This window comes from Eumetopias jubatus, unplaced genomic scaffold (genome assembly GCF_037043125.1).
Source record: "Eumetopias jubatus isolate StellerSeaLion01/CBP00866 unplaced genomic scaffold, mEumJub1_p1.0 scaffold_10, whole genome shotgun sequence".
In the NCBI taxonomy this organism is placed as follows: Eukaryota; Metazoa; Chordata; class Mammalia; order Carnivora; family Otariidae; genus Eumetopias; species Eumetopias jubatus.
The window spans coordinates 104264366-104286206 of NW_028274816.1; the positions used below are offsets into that span (position 1 = coordinate 104264366).

Here is a 21841-nt window from a genome sequence, read left to right on the forward strand (position 1 = left end):
TCTGGTCCATTGGTTCTCACACTTTAGAAATCATGGGCGTCACGTGAAGGGCTTCTTATACTACAGGTTGCCCTTTCTCTCCACCTCCTCACCCCATTTTTGATACTGTAGGTCTGGGGTACAGCCCAAGAATTTGCAGTTCTGATGAAGGTCCCACTTGATGCTGATGCTACTGGTCAGATGACCACAGGTTTTGAACCACTGATCTTACCCTTTCTTGGAACTTGGAGTAGAATATATATGTGCAGAAGGGAGAGGAGAGATAGGTAAATCTGGACAGATGTCCTATAAGCCTGGTGTTTTCCAAATCCTCCTGGGACACTGTCTATTCCTTTTTCCCTTCATTTCATGCTCCCATAGAGACAATACCATTCAGTCTTTTTTTTTTTTTTTAAGATTTATGCATTTGAGAGAGAGCATGTGCTCACATGCACAGTGAAGGAGGGGCAAACAAGCAGACCCCGCAGGGAGCCCGTCCTGGGTTTGATCTCAGGACCTGGGGATCCATGACCTGAGCTGAAGTAAAACCATTCAGTCTATATAGACTGATGTAAGGAAAGAAATTAGTTGTTGGGTGTGATTTTTGTTCCTTTTTATCTCTAGAGTTGTAAAGTCATGTGAATGATGTATGGCAGGTTTATATATATTTTTTTAAAGATTATTTATTTGAGAGAGTGAGAATGAGAAAGAGAGAGTGTACATGAGAGGGGGGAGGGCCAGGGGGAGGAACAGGCTCCTCGCTGAGGAGGGAGCCCGATGCGGGACTCGATCCCGGGACTCCAGGATCATGACCTGAGCCGAAGGCAGTCGCTTAACCGACTGAGCCACCCAGGCGCCCCAACAGGTTTATATTTTTTAACAGTTTAATTACTGTGTATATTCAAGTGAGCAAAGTGCTGTATGAGGTGAGATGTGTAGCATTTAATAAATATACGTTGAATATACAAGATAAAGAGATTAGCATTTCTAATATATAAATGATTGTCCTTTTGTGAATTTGAGTTGGGCAGAGTCTAGTAGATTGGGTGTTGAGTGAGTCTATCTTGTACATAAAAAAATTTTTTTCCAAAGATCTTAAGCTTAAGATATATATTGTGTGCTATATAACGCTGAAAAGTCTCCCAGATCTCTATTTTTGATACTTTAGTTTTCTTTCTAGACATTGTTATTTATGTCAGCAACCCTTGATTATTCAGCTTTTTAAATGGGTTATAATTCCCCCAAGTGTTCTTTTCTGTAAGTGTACCCGGAGAGGAGTGATCATGCTGTAGCATCTTAGAAACTATCATTTGAGAAGAACTTAAACTTGTTTAGGAGGAAATACGATGGCTTCATTTTGAAAGACTGCCTTGTAGAAGAAGGATATGTTGGGGCGCCTGGGTGGCTCAGATGGTTAAGCGTCTGCCTTCGGCTCAGGTCATGATCCCAGGGTCCTGGGATCGAGCCCAGCATCGGGCTCCCTGCTTGGTGGGGAGTCTGCTTCTCCCTCTCCCTCTACTGCTCCCCCTGCTTGTACTCTCTCACTCTCTCTGTCAAATAAATAAATAAAATCTTTAAAAAAAAAAAAAGAAGAAGGAGGATATGTTTTTTTAATAGCTTCCACTAATGGGTAGAAATTATAGGGAAGCAGATTATTCTTTGATGTCATATAATTTCCTGAAACATGTCATTGTCAGTCAACAGCTTTTATTATAAGATTTTCTGTTGCAGTGAAACTTGATAGTCCAACTTTCCATCACTAAGTCCTTTTGCTTCTTCAAAAATCCTTCTTTCTCCTGTTTATTTTCTTTTTTAATTTTCACCAGCCCTGTAATCTTACAGAGACCTGCGTCATCTTTTACTTGAACTATAATTTCAATGTAGTCTTAGCTTATGTCCTTACTACCAATCCAGAGTTTAATTTCTTTAGGTTTCTCTTCTCTACGGGATTATTTCAAATTTCTAGCCTGATACACAAGTTTCTTTCATGACCAAGCCCCACTCTCCACATAACAGTTCAATTTATTTTTTTTAAGATTTTATTTATTTATTAGAGAGACAGCGAGAGAGGGAACACAAACAGGGGGGGAGTGGGAGAGGGAGAAGCAGGCTTCCTGCTGAGCAGGGAGCCCAATGCAGGACTCGATCCCAGGACCCCTGGATCATGACCTGAGCCGAAGGCAGATGCTTAACGACTGAGCCACCCAGGCACCCCAGTTCAATTTATTATTAAGTTCCTACCATGTATCGGGCTCTGTGCTCAGTCCTGGAAATGTGTTGGCAAATATGAAAGCCCTGGTCCCTGCCCTCACAGAGCTTTCCGTTTAGCTGGAGGGTAGGTTGTTATAGTTATTAAAAAGTATGTTTTGTAATTACCCTTTGAATGTCTGAGATTGAGGTGGAAGTACATTCTGTCTGTTACTTTCCTATCCCTTCTCTTGCATTACTTTTTCTTCTTTGAATCATGAAATGCTAAGGCCTTCATGTATGACTCCATGCTTTTAAACATCTTATCTCCCCCCTTTTTTCCTAGTTAATTAACTTCTGGCCTTCCTTTAAGACTTAGTTTAGAGGGCGCCTGGGTGGCTCAGTTGGTTAAGCAACTGCCTTTGGCTCAGGTCATCATCCTGGAGTCCCTGGATCGAGTCCCGCATCGGGCTCCCTGCTCTGCAGGGAGTCTGCTTCTCCCTCTGACCCTCCACCATCTCATGTGCTCTCTCTCATTCTCTCTCTCTCTCAAATAAATAAATAAAATCTTAAAAAAAAAGACTCAGTTTAGATGTCAAGGCATGAGCAGAATTAGTTATTTCTTCCCTTGCTCTCATATACCTCTTGTCCTTTATCTCTAATAATTAATAAAGTATTTACTTATTTGTGTTTATTGTAGAGCAAGAGCTCCTGAAACACAGAGATAACATCTCCTTTTCTCTGTATCTCATTGCCTGTGAGAGAGCCTGATTTGAGGGTGTTCAGTGTTCATTGCATGAAGTCAAGAAGCATCTCTGTAATACGTAATAGCAGGGACTGAGCATCTTTCCCTCAGCTTCAGTGATGTGTGTTTGCTGTTATTACTCTGCTTTTTATTGAGTATAGGTATTTGGTTTTTTATGTAGATTACTACACAAACTTACAGTCTTGATGTCCTTTATGGAAGAAATGGTGACTCTGTTTAAAAGTACCTATTGTGGGTTTCTTGATTAATTTGTTAAATGATCACTTGTGTGCCTCAAGAATGCATGTAGTGGTGGTTATTAAGCATTACCAGTTTTTTGCATGTTATGTAAAACTCAGAATGTTCCCTGTCCTAGGATGGTTTCTGAGCACCTCCTTGAAGAAGTAAATGTGACTTAGATTTGGAGAATCACCTTATCCTAATGGCATTTTTAAATGGCCACTGTGCAGTGATGTGATTTTAAGCAAGTAAATCTTTTGCAATTCCGTTTCCTTACAAGAAAATGAAGATTAAGGATAGTATGAAGATTCAGTACATTCATACATGAAAAACACTTAGAGCAATACCTGCCACATAATGTCATCCTTCTGATTGCTGTTAATTTTTTCTAAAGACAGGGAACAAATTAAATGTCTCAAAGATGTTTTTCAGCCTAAAGAGTCCCTAAATATATGACTTCAGCTTATAATGTCCACTATACTTATTCACCTCTCTCTTTAGAGGATTGCCTCTAAACTTTGAGTTGAACATAATAAAATGTTAAGTAACATTAAATGATTTTGTTTTTGCAGATGTTCTCAAATAGTGATGAAGCTGTAATCAATAAAAAACTTCCCAAAGAACTCCTATTACGGTAAGTCTGAATGCTAATTTTAGCTTGGTGTTGTGTGTGTGTGTGTGTGTGTGTGTGTGTGTGTATGTGTGTGTGTGTATCATATTTGCCTATTTAAAATTTTTAGACTTATTGCTAATTTTTGTCTATGTATAGGAACTGGATTATCTGAATTTGTAAATTTATTGATTCTTTTGTCATACAGTCTTGACTCTGCACTTTCTAGATATGAATCAAAATTTTAAATGTTTAATTTAAAAACAATTTTCTCCTACCTGATTTGTACCTACATTTGATTTTGTTTACTAGTTTTCCCTTGCTCTATGCTTCTATATAATGTGAAAGAGATAATATATTTTATTTTATTATAATGCTGATTTTCTTGAAGTGATTCTAATCCAGCCCTTTGCCCCACTTCCCATTCCCAATATCAGATATGTCCATGAAGTGACTTGTATTTGTGACAAAATATCACATATACTGAGGCACTGTAGAGAAGAGTTACAGCCCTTTACTTTAAGGGTAAAAAGGTAGCAGGGACATGACTGGCTCAGGTGGTGGAGCATGAGACTCTTGATGTCAGGGTTGTAAGTCCAAACCCCATGTTGGGTGTATTTAAAAATAAAATCTTAAAAAAAAAAAAAGATAACAAGGTAAAAGTTATTTGAAGTTCTTTCTTGTATTACAGTTACAATTTTATCCTCCTTATTTTTAATAGGTAAAAATTACATTTGGATCACCCACAACATAAAACTCACAGCCCCCAATTTATATACATCTGACCTAGGTATTGCCTAGGAAAAAAAAAACTAGGGGAGTTATTTCACAGCCCATTTATTTGGGCACTTTTTTTTAAAGATTTTATTTATTTGAGAGAGAGTGAGTGAACGAGAGAGACAGAGAGAGGGCACGAGTGAGGGGAGAGGCAGAGAGACAAGCACACTCCCCACTGAGCACAGAGCCCAATGTGGGGCTCAGTCCCAGGGCCCCGAGAACATGACTTGGGTCAAAGTCAGATGCTTAACTGAGCCACCCAGGCGCCCCTATTTGGGTACTTAATCATGCTATTGTTTGTTCACTGATGTAGAATACCATGATTGAGAAAGAAAGGTACATTCTCTTTTGCAAATGTTAGAAGTTAACAAATTGTACTGAGGTACATCTGCCTCTTGCTCTTAGCTGCTCCTGCCCCAGCCCAGAACCAGCCCAATCCCCGTTCAAGGTGCAAAATAATCTCACACTAGTACTGGTGAAGAAGAATATTCCTGGCATTTCAGAGGATTTGCACATCTGAGTCCTTCACTATATTGGAAGTACCTTGCAAGCAGGGACTGTTTTCTTATAAATCTTTATGTAATATCTTATACATTAGAGATACTAAGAAAAAATAATGGAATTAAACTTGGAATGGATTTTTTTCATGGAACCAATGCTTTTGTACATGCTGGTTGACTATAGTTGAAATAATAGCAATATACCTTAGGCTACCCAAGGCTATTGGAGAATGTTTCCTGGATATATTGGGTATCCCTCAAATGTCAGCAAAATTTTAGCTATCTTAAGGAGAAATGTTTTTAAATGGGTCATGTTTTTTAGTGTTATTATAAACCAAGTACACTAAGACATACTTCAATTTTTTTTTATAATGACATTAATTTGTACTATAGTAGTTTACCTAAAGACTCAATAAGATTCAGGGAAATTATTTGATTCTTTGGTAATTAGCTGCCCCCTGTTATGGTTTACATTTTTATATTTTATTAGAGTTTTTCTCCATGGAAGACAGACATAAAGGCCACATACTGTATAATTCCATTTATATGAAATATGCAGGATATAGACAGATCCATGGAGATAGGGTTGCCAGGGGCTGTGGTGAGGGGTGATAGGGAGTGACTACTAATGGGTATAGGGTTTCTTTTGGGAGTGATGAAATGTTCTGAAATTAGATAGTGATTATGGCTGCACAACATTGTGGTTATACTAAAAACCACTGAATTGTGTACTTTTTAAAGTACTTTTTTACCCTTTTAAGGGTAAATTTCATGGAATGTTAATTCATTCTAATATATGTATAATTTGTATAAATTTTCAATTTATAATTTATAATACATTTTTAATAATACAGTTGTAATAAAATATGCAATTGTATAATAAGTGTTCATGATATAATTTAAAGTAAAAAATGCAGGGGCACCTGGGTGGCTCAGTGGGTTAAGCATCAGGTCATGATCTCAGGGTCCTGGGATTGAGCCCCGTGTCGGGCTTTGTGCTCAGTGGGGAGTCTGCTTGTCCCTCTGCCTCTCCCCCAACTCATGCTCTCTCTCTCTCAAATAAATAAAATCTTTGAAAAAATTCAGCCCATATGATAAACAAATGCAGTCTATTGCTCTATTTTATGTTGTATATGTTCACTAATTCTTCAACCATATCCTATTCTTGGTGATTTATTGTAACAAAGGTTTTGTAGATATTTTCTTTGATGCTAGTGTTTCTTCCTTTAAATGCAGTCCCAAAGACAGCATGAAGGGTAGACTAATAGGTGACTTCTTAAGTGGATGATTTGTAGTCTTCTATCTGTTAAGAGTGACCCTACTTGAGGCATTTCTTCATAGCCATTAGGTTACTAGTGATTACCTCTGATAAAATGGTATTGAAGAAGCAGGTAATTCACTCTATACTTGTTTATTTAACAAAAACGTTTTTTGCTGAAGACAAGAATAGCAAATAGAAAGTTATTACAGTAATCTTTACTGGGGGAAATGATGGCCTGAACCCCATTGGAGGGATGGGCCCTATCAGATTTTTAAGAGCTGGGACTGGCAGTATATTGCTGATTGATTTGATGTGATGCTAATGAGGGTATTGGGAAGAAGGCAAGGATGGTGCCCCAGTTTTTTGCTTTCTGCCAAGTGAATGGTGGGAACACTCACTAAGATAAAATAGGTGGAAGAACAGGGTTAACTGAAAGAAAATAATGAAAATGAGTTCAGTTCTGGTACCTGTGGATATCCAGGTGGCAATGCCAAAAGGCAGATGTATATACAATTCTCAAGCTTAGCAGCATGATTTAAAATTCATATGTATATAAAGACATGAAAGAGTAAGAAATTGTGTATATTTAGCTCTTTTTGGATTTACTAGTACCCATGGGAAATAAAACAGGAAGAAATACAAGGCCTCTCAGACACAGAAATGAAGAGCTTCAGGGCCAAAACATCATATAGAGTGGCAACATTTGGGTCAGGTTTCCAACCAGGCTCAATGAGACATGTGGTGTCATCACCTGGTGATTGATTTAGTAAGAACTCTAGAAAAGAGCTATGTATGGCAGATGTTGAGGTTTGGCTGTATGTCCAGATTAATTGTACTCTTATACATTCACTCTTGGCTTAAATGTTCTATATTAAGGTAGTTGAAGTCCTATGAGTTAGCAATATTTCATGCATATCTTAATCTAATATATATGTAAATCAGTATGTCAGCTGTAAACTCTGGAACCCATTTTATTGATACTCATTTATTTGTCTCCAGAGTACTTGAGATGACTTGGATCAGGAGCAAGTATAATAAATACAAACTATGAGGACCATGACAAATATTTTTTTTTTAAAGTAGAAAACCAAAACCAGAAAGGAAGCACATGTACTCTTGTAAGAGTTTACACAGTTGCTATAGATGGGTATCACATTTAGCTTTAAATTTTCTTGATAGCATAAATGAAATAATATTCTTTTTTTTTTAAGATTTTATTTATTTATTTGACAGAGAGACACAGCGAGAGAGGGAACACAAGAATGGGGAGTAGGAGAAGGAGAAGCAGGCTTCCCACAGAGCAGGAAGACCGACACGGGGCTCGATCCCAGGACCCTGGAATCCATGACCTGAGCCAAAGTCAGATGCCCAATGACTGAGCCACCCAGGCGCCCCTAAAATAATACTCTTAACAGAAAAGAAGAAATATATATATTATACCATAAAATCAGAGCTCTTTCTAGAAAGCACTGCTTTCTAAGAGAAATTTCTCAAATGAGAGTCTACTTAACATTTTGTGGATAAAGTTCCATAGCAAATTCAGTCACAGATTTCATATGGTCACATCTTGTAGCACCTTTGTAGTAGTTAAAAAACAAAATAATAACATGTAAAAATAAATGGATGCTTCTGACAGTCCAGTTGATCCAAGGTTGCTTTTGGCTGCAAGTAATAGAAACTCTGAAATGGGCTTACACAGTAAGGGAAGTTATTTCATATAAAAGAAAACACAAAGATCAGGCTGCCTACATCCCAAGGTTCATTTGATTTATGGGATCCCCAATGTCATCAGCAATTTTCTGTCTGTTCTGCTAGAAGCTGCATCAGCTTGGTCCTAAAAACTGTTCTTTATGGGCACAGGATGGATCCCAGCAAATATTGGATCAACATGTATCTTTGTTCACTCTGAGGGGAGAGATAGGCAACCATTTATACTCCTATAAAGCCTCTTCTCAGATCTCATTAGCCCAAATTGGCTTAGGCCTGAACCAATCACTGTGACAGGTTTAGACTAATTAACTGGGCTGAAGTGGTTGTTGGAGAGTCAGTTACAGTGCCTACCACAGATAGAATATAACATACTTAAAGGAATCATGAATGTTCTTCAAACAATCTTCTATAAATCTCACTTATCTTAGCTGGAATTTTCATAAGATTAGGGTAGCACAAGGATTATATTTCTTATGAGGTCCTGGAGTCAAAATATTCTTTGTTGTGGATTGATGATTGATTCCTGTACTTCAAACCAGGTGAACAAGTAGATTTGTCATCCTTTGATGGAAAATAAAAGGCCTAACCATGACAATAAAGCACTACCCTACTTTCGCATTGAGTTTTATTTCCTCAAGAAAAAATTATAAACTGGGCGCCTGGCTGGCTCAGTTGGTTAAGCAACTGCCTTCGGCTCAGGTCATGATCCCAGGGTCCTGGGATTGAGTCTCGTGTCGGGCTCCCCCTGCTCTGCGGGGAGCCTGCATCTCCCTCTGCCTCTGCCTGCCACTCCCCCTGCTTGTGCTCTCTCTCTCTCTCTCTCTCTCTATGTCAAATAAATAAAATCTTTAAAAGAAAAAGAAAAAATTATACAACTATTTCCAGCATGTCAATAAATGGTTAATGAAGTGCTCAAAATTCTGTACCACATAGCATAGCAAGATGATTTTTGTCTAGAAAGTGTTCATAGAAGGTGATACTGCCAGTTGCTCAAATAGTCACATAAACACACACAAAACCCTCATTAACATTCCTGTAGAGCTTCTCATTTAGAAAGACAAAACTTCCCTGTCAACTCAGGTCTAGTTAATAATTTAAGTAGTTGTTACTTGTACACCTGAAGAACTAAATGATTTAGTGTGCTACATGGGATTACCAGATATGAGTAGATTAGGTTTGCATAATTTCTGATCCGTATAATCTTGGTTGAATAGTTAACTGTAAGTAGCTGGATAGAAGACCAGTTGTCTGATGTGTCCTCTCCAGATTTGTAACAATAAGATAATTTAAAAAACACCTAGGATCCTTATTTTTCTATTCTTTTTGGCCAGGGGTATGCATCTGGTTTATTTAGGAGCAGTTTTGCATTGAGATTCAAGTTAAAAAGGAGCCAAAAAGCACAGCCCTAATTTAAGAAGTTGAGATGATCTGAGCTCTTGGTGGTTATGTCTGCCAACTCTGATTCACTTCTAATATGGAAGTATGTCCACATTAATAACCAAGTATGTATAGAGAGCTCTTATAACTTAATCTGTAACAGATTCTTGTCTAAAGAGTCAATGCTCTTGTCCACAATAGCTACAGATAACATATATTGCTTTTAGCAGAATTCCCCACAAGATGATGGATGATAACCATAATGTTATAATTATACCTGAAGTCCTCTCACTTAAAGCAGGGGCCTAGTAAACCTGCATCTGGTAGTTAGATAATAAAGACACTAGCATACAGTTTTAATGAACAGTTCGTGCAAACTGATGGTCTCTTGTGAGGAATGAGAAGTTTCCAATTTTGAAAATGTGGTGTAGTTTCTGTCAGACAGTAGGCAAGTATCAGAACCCTAAATTCAGGGGCTCCTGGGTGGCTCAGTCTAAGTATCTGCCTTTGGCTCGGGTTATGATCCCACGGTCCTGGGATTGAGCCCCACATCTGGCTCCCTGCTCAGCAGAGAATCTGCTTTTGCTGCTCCCCCTGCTTGTGATCTCTCATGTGCTCCCTCCCTCAAATAAATAAATAAAATCTTTAAAAAAAAAAAAACCCTAAATTCAGAGCAAGCCTTAACACTTCATATGGCCAAAGATCTTCATCTCGTTCCTTTAAATTTTTTTTAACAAATAATATGTAAATTACTCATTAGCCCAACACTTTGAAAAATACAAAGAAGTAAACAACTGACTTCTTTAATCCCTGCTTTCACTATCCACCCACCCCCCAAAAAAAGCCTATTCTCCCCTCCAAAGGTAGCAGATATATCCACTTGTATCTAGATATATTACATGTACAATACTTATATGTCTTCATGTATCATATTTTTATATTTTTCAAAAATGAAGGGTGCCTGGGTGGCTCAGTTGGTTAAGCGACTGCCTTCGGCTCAGGTCATGATCCAGGAGTCCTGGGATCAAGTCCCACATCAGGCTCCCTGCTCAGCAGGGAGTCTGCTTCTCCCTCTGACCCTCTTCCCTCTCATGCTCTCTATCTCTCATTCTCTCTCTCAATAAATAAATAAAATCTTTAAAAAAATGAAAACATGATATAAATACTCTTCCACAACTTGTTTTTGTCATTTAATAATCATTGACCTCTTTTTAGGTCAGTTCGTGTAGCATTACCTCATTCTTTTATTTTATTTATTTATTTATTTATTTATTTTAACTTTTCATTATTTCAAATAATGTTGCCATGAACATTCTGTAAACCATTTTTACTCCTACTTTTGCTTCTGCAGGTTGTAATATGTCTATCTTTTAGGGCACCTGGGTGGCTCAGTTGTTAAGCGTCTGCCTTCGGCTTAGGTCATGGTCCCAGGGTCCTGGGATCGAGCCCCACATCGGGCTCCCTGCTCAGCGGGAAGCCTGCTTCTCCTTCTCTCACTCCCCCTGCTTGTGTTCCCTCTCTCGCTGTGTCTCTCTCTGTCAAATAAATAAAATCTTTTTTTTTTTTTTTAGAGATAAGTGTCTTTTTTTTTTTTTTTTTTTAAGATTTTATTTATTTATTTGACAGAGAGAGACAGCGAGAGCAGGAACACAAGCAGGGGGAGTGGGAGAGGGAGAAGCAGGCTTCCCGCTGAGCAGGGAGCCCGATGTGGGACTCGATCCCAGGACCCTGGGATCATGACCTGAGCCGAAGGCAGACGCTTAACGACTGAGCCACCCAGGCGCCCTAAATAAAATCTTTAAAAAAAAAAAAAAGTATATCTTTTATTTTAATAGACACTGTCAAATTACTCTTAAAAAAGTTGTACCTATAGATATCCCCATTATGTAAATGGAATTATCCAGTTATAACCTCTCCAGGACCACTCTACGCTTTTTTTTTCTTTTAAAGATTTCATTTATTTATTTGACAGAGAGAGTTAGCGAGAGCAGGAACACAAGGAGGAGGAGTGGGAGAGGGAGAAGCAGGTTTCCATTGGAGCAGGGAGCCCGATGTGGGACTTGATCCCAGGACCCCGGGATCACGACCCAGGCTGAAGGCAGAAGCCTAACGACTGAGCCACACAGGTGCCCCCACACTGTACGCTTTTTAACTTTTTTTTTTTAAGAGAGGGACGAGGGGGCAGCGGGAGAGGGAGAGAGAAATCTTAAGCAGGCTCCATGCGTAGTGCAGAGCTCGACACGGGGCTCAATCTCTCAACCCTGAGATCAAGACCTAAGCCGAATTCAAGAGTTGGATACTTAACTGACTGAGTCACCCAGGTGCCCCTATGCTTTTTAACATTTTTTTTTTTTTTGACAGAGAGAGAGCCAGAGAGCACAAGCTCGGGGAATGGCAGAGAGGGAGAAGCAGGTTCCCCGCTGATCAGGGAGTCCTGTGATCCCAGAACCCCAGGATTATGACCTGAGTTGAAGGCAGACGCTTAACTGAGCCGCTTTTTAACTTTTTAAATAAGAATTATATTAGGAGGTGTTGCTCAAGAGGGTTTGGGATATTTGTCATAAGACTGTGAAGCCAAAGGAAGTTGGGAATAAATCCTTTTTTAGAGAACCATACTGTAGGTAACCATATCTCAAAATCTACTTTGAATATTGATTTTAACAGCCAGCTCCTGTGTTCTCCAGGGATTTAGTATTAAGGGTTTGGATTTGTTTTTTTCTTTTTCTTTTTTCTTTTTTTTAAGATTTTATTTATTTACTTGACAAAGAGAGACACAGCAAGAGAGGGATCACAAGCAGGGGGAGTGGGAGAGGGAGAAGCAGGCTTCCTGCAGAGCAGGGAGCCCGACACGGGGCTCAATCCCAGGATGCTGGGATCATGACCTGAGCCGAAAGCAGATGCTTAATGACTGACCACCCAGGCGCCCCTATTTTTTTCTTTTTTTGTATGGCAATGAGTTTTATGTAGAATTAGACCCTGTTTTCTTCCACATGATGTTTTAGTGTCTTTTTGCTTCCTGGTATTCTTTATCAAGGGTGGGGAAGGCGAGGTCTACTTTGCTTAAACCTGGGCAGCCTAAAGCCAGTCCAGTCTTTCAATAGTCTGTTGATAAGAGATCAGAAAAGACTTTTATTGAAGCAATCAAGAGGATCCTTAGACAATAGCAGACCCTTCATTCCATCTCAGTTTTCTTATCTCTTTGATCTTAACCATTCTGGTTATCAGGGCAGGGCCCGTGGCTGGCTTAGTGGGGCAAACAAATCTTAATCTCAGAGTCATGAGTTGGAGCCCCACATTGGACCTGGACCCTACTTTTTAAAAAAGAAAAAAGTACAACATAGTGATTTGACAATTGCATACATTATGAAATGCCTACTACCGTAAGTGTTGTTATCATGCATCACTTAACCATTTTGGTTATGGACATAGGTATCTCAGGAGGAATTATGTAAAGGGTTAAAGTGTGGAGAAAAGGACCACTGTCAACACGCTCTAAGGTACTTAGCCTGAAGATGATGAAAAGCAGGAAGATGCTCAGTATAATGTAGTTTATTATGCTGGCTTATTATATAGATGCTATAGATATATATTTATACATGTACTGATTTTTTTTTAACATTTTATTTATTTGACAGAGAGAGACACAGCGAGAGAGGGAACACAAGCAGGGGGAGTGGGAGAGGGAGAAGCAGGCTTCCTGCCGAGCAGGGAGCCCAATGCAGGGCTGGATCTCAGGACTCTGGGATCATGACCCAAGCCAAAGGCAGACCCTCAATGACTGAGCCACCCAGGCACCCCTGTACTGATTTTTTTTTAATTTACCTTAACATTATGATATTTTGAAGAATAAATGCTCATTGTGAGCCCCCCACCTCCCCCCCAAAAAAACAAAAACATCGCTCTGGCTAAAACCCTGGCAGCCTATCCCAACAATTCTTATATTCGGGTCTCTAAAGATAATTATCTCCACTGTCAAGTATGTAGAATAAGTAGAAATCAAAGTTTACAAAATAATAGACATTTAGGCAGACTAGTATGGAGTGGTAGAAGGGACTTAAGCACTGAGGCTTATCATTCATCTTACTAGGGAGCCAAATCAAGGCTGGAAAGACCAAGCTCTTTTTACATGAATACAGGAGCATAGTGGCTATATTTGTCTTCTCTCTTTTTAATGTACTGCAGTGTCAAAATTCAGGTGAAAACCTAACTCATTTGGGATCTTGATATTCAGAACCCCAGTCAGTGCATTCTAAGAATGGAATTAGGATTGTTGAGATGTGTGCTTCAGAGAGTCTCCTAGTTCTGCATTTGGCCTCCAGCCTGATGTTTCATGTCTGTCTGTCTATAGTGCTTCCTTTTGTGGAGAAAAGGTTACTGTAGTCTAACTAGGATCATTACCTGTAAAGCTGCTCGCCTGTGTCCCCCCAGGTGTAATAATATATTTATACAAATTGCTCAGGGGTTAGTGATGAGTTTGCAAAAACAGGATCTTTAGATTATGAAATTCCACATACAGGTATGATATAGCAAAAGACAGGAAAAGGCAGGGGCATTTCAGCAATTCAAGGATGATTGTTGCATAAGAAAAATTTACTGTACTGTTTTAGGAATTGAGGTACCTAAGTTGGGGATATCTATATTTATTTGGGAGTGGTTAGTAATCTGTATTAAAGAGGATGGGAGATTTATTCTATAAAAAAATAGTCGAGCTGGACCACCTCAAGGTAACAAGAAAGGCATCCAACCTTTCCCTCTATGGACAGATGTACAAAATGTGATATGCACATACAGTGGAATATTTTTTTAAGGATTTTATTTTAAAGATTTGTATATTTATTTTAGAGCATGAGGGGGGCAGAGGGAGAGGGAGAGAGAGAATCTCAAGCAGACTCCCCACTGAACATGGAACCTGAGGTGGGGCTTGATTCCACAACCCGAGATCACCACCTGAGCTGAAACCAGAGTTGGCTGCTTAACTGACTGTGCCACCCAGGTGCCCCGAGATTTTTTTTAATTAATTAATTAATTTATTTATTTATTTAAATATTTTATTTATTTATTTGACAGAGACAGTGAGAGAGGGAACACAAGCAGGGGGAGTGGGAGAGGGAGAAGCAGGCTTCCCACTGAGCAGGGAGCCCAATATGGGACTCAATCCCAGGACCCTGGGATCATGACCTGAGCCGAAGGCAGACACTTAACAACTGAGCCACCCAGGCGGCCCAAGATTTTTATTTATTTAGAGATGCCCCAAGATTTTTCCTTTCTTTTTTCTTTTTTTTTTCCTTCCCTTCCCTCCCTTCCCCTCCCCTCCCCCCTCCCCCCTCCCCCTCCCCTCCCCTCTCCTCTCCTTTCCTTTCCTTTCTTCTTTTTTATTCATTTAAGGAGGGGCAGAGGCAGAGGGAGAGAATCCCAAGCTGACTTGCTCTGAGCATGGAGCCAGATGGAGGACTCAATCCTATGACCCAAGATCAAGACCTGAGCCAAAACCAAGAGTTGGCTGCTTAACTGACTGAGCCCCCCAGGCGCCCCTACAGCAGAGTATTATGTAGCATTAGGAAGGAAATTCTGAGACGTGTTACATCGATGAACCTTAAAGACATTATGCTAAGTGAAATAAGCCAGTTATAAAAGGACAAATACTGGGGCGCCTGGATGACTCAGTCTGTTGAGTGTCTGACTCTTGATTTCGGCTCAGTTCATGATCTTGGGGTCGTGAGATTGAGCCCTGCAGGATCCTCAATGTGGAGTCAGCATAAGAGTCTCTGTCTCCCTCTCCTTCTGCTCTTCCCTCTGCTCTCTCTCTAAAATAAAGAAATCTTTAAAAAAGCACAAAAGGACGAATACCATATGATTCCTCTCATGTGAAGTACCTAGAGTAGCCAAATTTATAGACAAAAAAGTAGAGTGGTAGTTGGCCGAAGCTAGCGGAAAGGGAAAGGAGGAGTACTGTTTAATAAGTATGGAGTTTCAGTTTGGAAAGATGAAAAAGTTCTGGAGATGGATGGTGGTAATGGTTGCACAACAGTGTGAATGTACTTAATGCTACTGAATTGTACACTTAAGAATGATTAAAACGGCAAATTTTATGTATATTTTACCCAAATAACAAAAAAGTTTATTTTTTATTTTTTTTAAGATTTTATTTATTTATTTGACAGCGAGAGACACAGCGAGAGAGGGAACACAAGCAGGGGGAGTGGGAGAGGGAGAAGCAGCCTTCCTGCTGAGCAGGGAGCCTGATGGGGGGCTTGATCCCAGGACCCTGGGATCATGACCTGAGCCGAAGACAGATACTTACTGAGCCACCCAGGTGCTCCAACAAAAAAGTTTAAAAAAAAACAAACACAGATATTTACAAAATGCACATTACTTTTTGTCTGATGTAATTATTTTTTTAAAGTTTTTTATTTTTATTTTTATTTTTTTAGAGAGAGAGAACATGTGAGTGGGTGGGGAGTGGAGAGAATCTTAAGTAGGCTCTACACTCAGTGAGGAGCCCAACGTGGGGCTCAATCTCATGACCCTGAGATCATGACCTGAGTCACCTAGGCGCCCTTGTCTGATGTAATTATTAGCTGAGTTTATTCCAAGTTCCAAAAATGTGACTGATAGGCTCTAATCACTAAGCAACAAAATTTTGTTCTTTTAAGCTAATTCAGAAGGTTTTTATACACTTAAAGTAATTATGGAAGAAAAAAATCTGGCCTTCATTCTTCTCCAAATTAATGCTTCCTGACCTCCGTTTTGTAACATCCTAGGTATCTCCAGTTATCTCAAGGAATTTATAAAATCCTTAAGGCAAAATTAACTTTAATTTACTTAAACCGTTGAAGCATGTGCTATATTACAGTTGTTGCCACTTGCAGAAGAGTTGAGCTTATTATTCAGGTCAAAATGACCTTTAAAGGGTGCTGATGAGTAGAGGGCTTTAAACAGATGTGACCCATTCACTTATTATGAGGATGCTCTGACCTGTTTTTACAGGTGGCTTATAGTGTAGAGAGTTATCACACTTTAAGCAAATCAGTTATTTCAAATAATAATGCTTCAAAATAAATATTTAACTTCTGTAGGACTGAGAAGAATTCTAGGCAGTGTTTCCCGACAGTGATGAGTTTTATAACTTCCTAAATTAGAATTACAGATATAGAGATTTAATAGTTACTCATTTTTTAGGTATTATTATATTATTTAATCTTTTTTCCTTCATAACTGTCATATTCTTTATAAAGTTAACACTCCCCTAGTCTTTTGATAACCAGAAGTGTGAACATTGTTTTTTTTACTTTTAACAAATTGTATCAGTTAGAAATATTTTATTATCCCTTGATACAAGTAATTGAACTTGTGTGGTACTTATACATACATTCTCAAGTAAAAGATTTCTTTCTCCCCCAGTGTTTTATATGGGCAGTGTTATGTTGTAAGTTGCTCCCGCTTTTTGTGTTTGTTCAAAAGAACTTCTCCCTGGGGCGCCTGGGTGGCTCAGTTGTTAAGCATCTGCCTTCGGCTCAGGTCATGATCCCAGGATCCTGGGATCGAGCCCCGCATTGGGTTCCCCGCTCTGCGGGAAGTCTGCTTCTTTCCCACTCCCCTTGCTTGTGTTCCCTCTTTCGCTGTGTCTCTCTCTGTCAAGTAAATAAATAAAATCTTAAAAAAAAAAAAAAGAACCTCTCCCTTTTCATGCATGTATTAACATAGGCATTTATAGGTAAAAATCAAGAGAAACTACTTATATAATAAAGTTTGTCTCCTTCTCTTTTAGGATATTTTCTTTTCTGGATGTTGTTACTTTGTGTCGCTGTGCTCAGGTCTCCAGGGTAAGAATTGTTGATGATTATAGGGGTACCCCTTCCTAATGCTGATGATATCAGCCTCTGTATATAGTAGACAAACCGTTTCCCTCAGATGTTAGTTGTATGTTATGTGTCAGAGGTTGGTATTTAATGCATGGCATTCCCAAACCCATGTAATTCTGCAGTAGGATTCTACACTATATACTGTCTCTAACTTTAATTTTTTGGAAATCTTAACTATTTATATAATGCAAACAGGAAACATTTTCCTCTTTTTTTAACAGGAAACATTTTCAAGGAAAAAGTATTAAACACGCAAATCAAAAAGTCAGGCTCTACTCAGAATTGTAATAAAACAGTTTTATTATGTTTTTCTAGTTCATTTTATATGCACACACACACACCCATGGAAGGCTCAAGGCTCTAATTCTCATGTTTTTTCCCCATATTGCTTTCCTCAAAATTTAGTACCTAGAATATAATTTATTTAAAAATTATAGGGCAAACCAGATTCCATTCTTAAAATCAGTTTTTAATTTCACTTATCTATTTTTGTCAATTGATATTGTTGTGACAAAACTGAAATATCATAATCTTATTGGCTGCCACTAATACAAAGAATAGATTCTGTGTTGTGGGAAAATTGCTTTCTTTTTTGTAATACAGATCTATAATGATTAACACGTTAAATGGGCACATGCAATCATCACTTTTTTTAATAACTGGACAATGGCTTTTTGCTTGTTCATTTAATAAACATTTATTGAGAAACTACTATGTATGAGATACTGTACTAAGTGCTGGATATGGAACAGGGTTATACCATATTGTGTTTATCTTTGTAGGTGTGCACAGGTTTTCAAATAACCAACACTACTCCCCTCAAAAAAACCCATAAAACTTGCCATAGAAAATTCACCGTGTCTTGCTAACTTTAAATATAATTTCTGCATCCCAAAAGCCATACTAAATTGGTGTATCAGCTACTTTGGAAACAGTAATATTTTAATGATTTTTCTTGATGACTTTTTTATCCCTTGTATTTGTGCTATGGAAATGGCTGGTACAAATGAATAGGGTTTCCTTAATATCTTCAGATGGAGCTGAGGTCATCATTGAGAAACAAAATACCCAGACTCATGCCTAAACCTTTTTGTTAAGTTGCAGTCTCATCTCATGGGTGTTGATTTTAGTGAATTTTAATTGTTTTCATTTGCAGGTTCCTCTTCCCTATTAATGTTTTAACTTAAAAGAAAGGAAAGCACACCACCAGTTTTTGTTAAATCTGGAGAATTGGTACATCGGTACTTATGCGATGATTGTTCTCTGTACTTGAACTACTTAATGCATTAGTTTTTTTTTCTTAAAAAAAAGACTCTAGAAAGGAACCTGTGATTCCAAATTTTAGTCTCAGTTTGTTATGTTTTCTTCTTATTAGTGAAAGGAAGGAAATGAGAAATATCAAATCAAACCAGAAGTATATTTACCTAAGAATCTAGTACACATATGATATTTTAAAAGTTTTACCTTTTGTCTCCCATGGCTAGCCATTTAAGATGACATGAGACCACAAAAAGAAAAGCAACGTTGAACTCCTGAGTAAACCTTAAAGATTTCCAAAGTAATAACTTTATTTACCCTCATACCCCTGACATATTTCTTGCTGATTGTGTGACACTTACCCTGGGGCTTGTAATCTCCTTTTTAGAATCTCAGTATTGACTCCATTTTGATGTGTTATAGTAAGAGATAATATTCTAAGTTTATAACTCAACAATTTTAAAACTTTTGTTTATACTTTAATAGGGGAAACTTTTAAAGGTTTCTTATTAAAATATGATACACAACAAATTAAGTCTTATTGGAGTCATTTTTTCTAATCCTAAAAAGTCGAAATTCTTGCCTCTCTTTAGCTTAACTGAAGAAATGTATGAGAAGTGTTAAACGTTCACTGTTTTAAAATTTCCACTGACTCAAGTTAGAGGGAAAGATGACCAGTTGAAAAACATGCCTCAGTGAGTAAATTGCTAATGAGGAAAACAATAAGATTCTGTCATGTATATGGAGAAATGAGTGTCCTTTCTAAGTCCCACGTTACTATATCAGTTTCAAGTCTGACCAAGTGATTAATTATGGATAGCAAGTATGTATATTGAACATAGCTATATTCAGAGTACTTTACTCTTTCTTTGGTTTCACCTCATCTTGCTCCTAGTGGAGGGATGGAGTAAGAGACTTGTTTTTCATCAGCAGAAGTATCTCATTTGGAGATTAGAAACTAAATCTTCTGGTTAGAAAAGAGATTCTGGCTAATATACTTATCACAATCTGTCCTCTCCCAACCCCCCTAGCTGCTAGTTTCTATATCCACTCATTTATGAGATAATCTAATTGGATAAAATATCAATCAGAAACAAGGCAGACCTTTTGGGAGTTAGTGGTGGTGGGCTGAGAAATTTTTTGGTCAATTTCAATCATTGGTTTGAATTGTGAACTTGAATATTGCTGGTTTTCCCCCTTGAGCTTCTGCTCATTTTGTCTCTTTTTCTTCAAAACAGGCCTGGAATGTTCTGGCTCTGGATGGCAGTAACTGGCAGCGAATTGACCTGTTTGATTTCCAGAGGGATATTGAGGTATAATTATGTGGTGTGTGGCCCCGTTTCTCATGTTAGAATGTAATTACAGCATGGAACAGATTAGCCCCAACCATATATATCTCCTTTCCCTGGAGAGAGAAACTATTAATTTCAGTGCATCTGAACTTCATGGGAACCTGCAATGTTCCCAACAAGCTTGTTCAGATTTTGAGAATAAGCAGAGCTATTTTACTGAGGAATACTGAATTATTTAGTATTAATAGGACTAAAAATTTTTGTTTTTATTTTTGTGGTGGAAATGAACGTGTGTTTGCTTTTTTAAGGAAGTCTTTTTATATTTGCTTATTGAAGAATGAATAGAGTTAACAACTTGGAGGATGATATTTGTATAAATTCTAATTGAGATGAGCATTTGGTCTTTAGGGAGCTTAGAGACAGTTTTTGTGGAGAATGAAAAAAGAATGAAGCCAAAGTCATTTAATGAATTATTTTTGCTGGGGAGAAATTTTTTTTTCCCTTCAAACTTCTTCCTCATAGTTCATCTCTTAGTATATAGCCTGTTATCTCTAAAATAGAGAAGGATAATGGCTTAAGCTTAGATTATTTTAACATGAACCTGAATTCTGTGGTCCTTGGTTTTCTTGTCAGTAGAGTGGAAGTAATAGCTTCCTCATCATATTATAAGGATAAAATGAGATTTAGATTTAAAAAATTTTTAAGGGGCCCCTGGGTGGCTCAGTTGGTTAAGCGACTGCCTTCGGCTCAGGTCATGATCCTGGAGTCCCGGGATCGAGTCCCACATCGGGCTCCCTGCTCAGCAGGAAGTCTGCTTCTCCCTCTGACCCTTTCCCCTCTCATGCTCTCTCTCTATCTCATTCTCTCTCTCAAATAAATAAATAAAATCTTTTAAAAAAAAATAAAAAAATAAAAAATTTTTAAGTTCTAGGGGAACTTGTCTTGAGGATCCATATAAGAAGTTTTTCAAAAGCCTCACATGAACTTTCCAGTAGAAATGGAACTTATCATTTCTACAGAAAGTACTTTTAAAATAATACCCACTGACATTATGCTGGACTCTTAGGTTTTTCACAGTTGTCTAATCTTCATGGAAATAAATGTTTAAAGCAACATGACCCACAAAATCATTCAGCAAGCTTCTGTTAAGTGTTTGTTGAGTCTCCACTGTATTTAGAGTGCTATAGTAAACACTTTGGAAAGGATTCAGAAATAATAAAGGTAGCTAATGTCCTTCAATAGCTGCAGTTTAACCCAGAGGTCAGTCTGCGTTAATATAGTGCAATAAGAAGTACAGAGCACCATTTCCTCAACTGCAGAGTGTCTCACAAACTGAACAAAATGAACAATACAGGGTGTAAACCTGTTTCAGGTAGATGAGTTGATCAGGAAAGATTTCTCAAAGTAAGTTGAAATTTCTTTATTGAATTAAGTTTTGAAAACAAGTAGAAGCCTCTTCTTTGTTTATAAATTATTTTAAAACAAGGATCTGTTCTCTTCAAAAACAATGTGGTACCTTATTGTTCTGTTTTGTTTTGTTTCAATCTTTTTTTACAGGGCCGAGTAGTGGAGAATATTTCAAAAAGATGTGGGGGCTTTTTACGAAAGTTAAGTCTTCGTGGGTGTCTTGGAGTAGGAGACAATGCATTAAGGTAAGAACGTAACTATTGATTAATTGATCTTCTTGGCTGAAGTAAAGAACAGCACCATCTCACCCAGAAAAAGCTAAAATAATTTTTATATTCTTAAGTTCTTCAGAACCCAAACACACATACATTGCTTATAACACTGGGATATATGGTTTGGGGGTGTATGGTCTTGAGAATAAAACAAGAATAAGTACTCCACACCAAAAGCCAGATTCCTCATATCATAAATGACTCTTTTGGAGCCTTGAGTAAATTTTTTAATTTGTTGACTCAAAGTTAGGGTAATTGTAACCTTGGTTGACACAAAGATCAATGTTTAAGAGTTCATGGTTGGGGCGCCTGGGTGGCTCAGTAGGTTGAGCGTCTGCCTTCAGCTCAGGTCATGATCCCAGGGT

The 21841-nt window shown here is 38.1% G+C and overlaps 1 protein-coding gene across 6 annotated transcripts in view; it reads left to right on the top strand.

The window, feature by feature from the left end:
• FBXL20 (F-box and leucine rich repeat protein 20) overlaps window positions 1–21841 on the top strand; it is a 105824-nt gene that overhangs the window by 51756 nt on the left and 32227 nt on the right. For all 6 annotated transcript variants that reach the window (XR_003607103.2, XR_003607101.2, XM_028089818.2 and 3 more), the window contains exons 2-5: window positions 3724–3785; window positions 17155–17209; window positions 19744–19818; window positions 21355–21449. Coding sequence is in view for 4 of the 6 variants with exons in the window: in XM_028089818.2 (XP_027945619.1) it covers window positions 3724–3785; window positions 17155–17209; window positions 19744–19818; window positions 21355–21449 (287 nt within the window). In the remaining 2 variants the exon portion in view is untranslated. The remainder of the gene's footprint in view (window positions 1–3723; window positions 3786–17154; window positions 17210–19743; window positions 19819–21354; window positions 21450–21841) is intronic.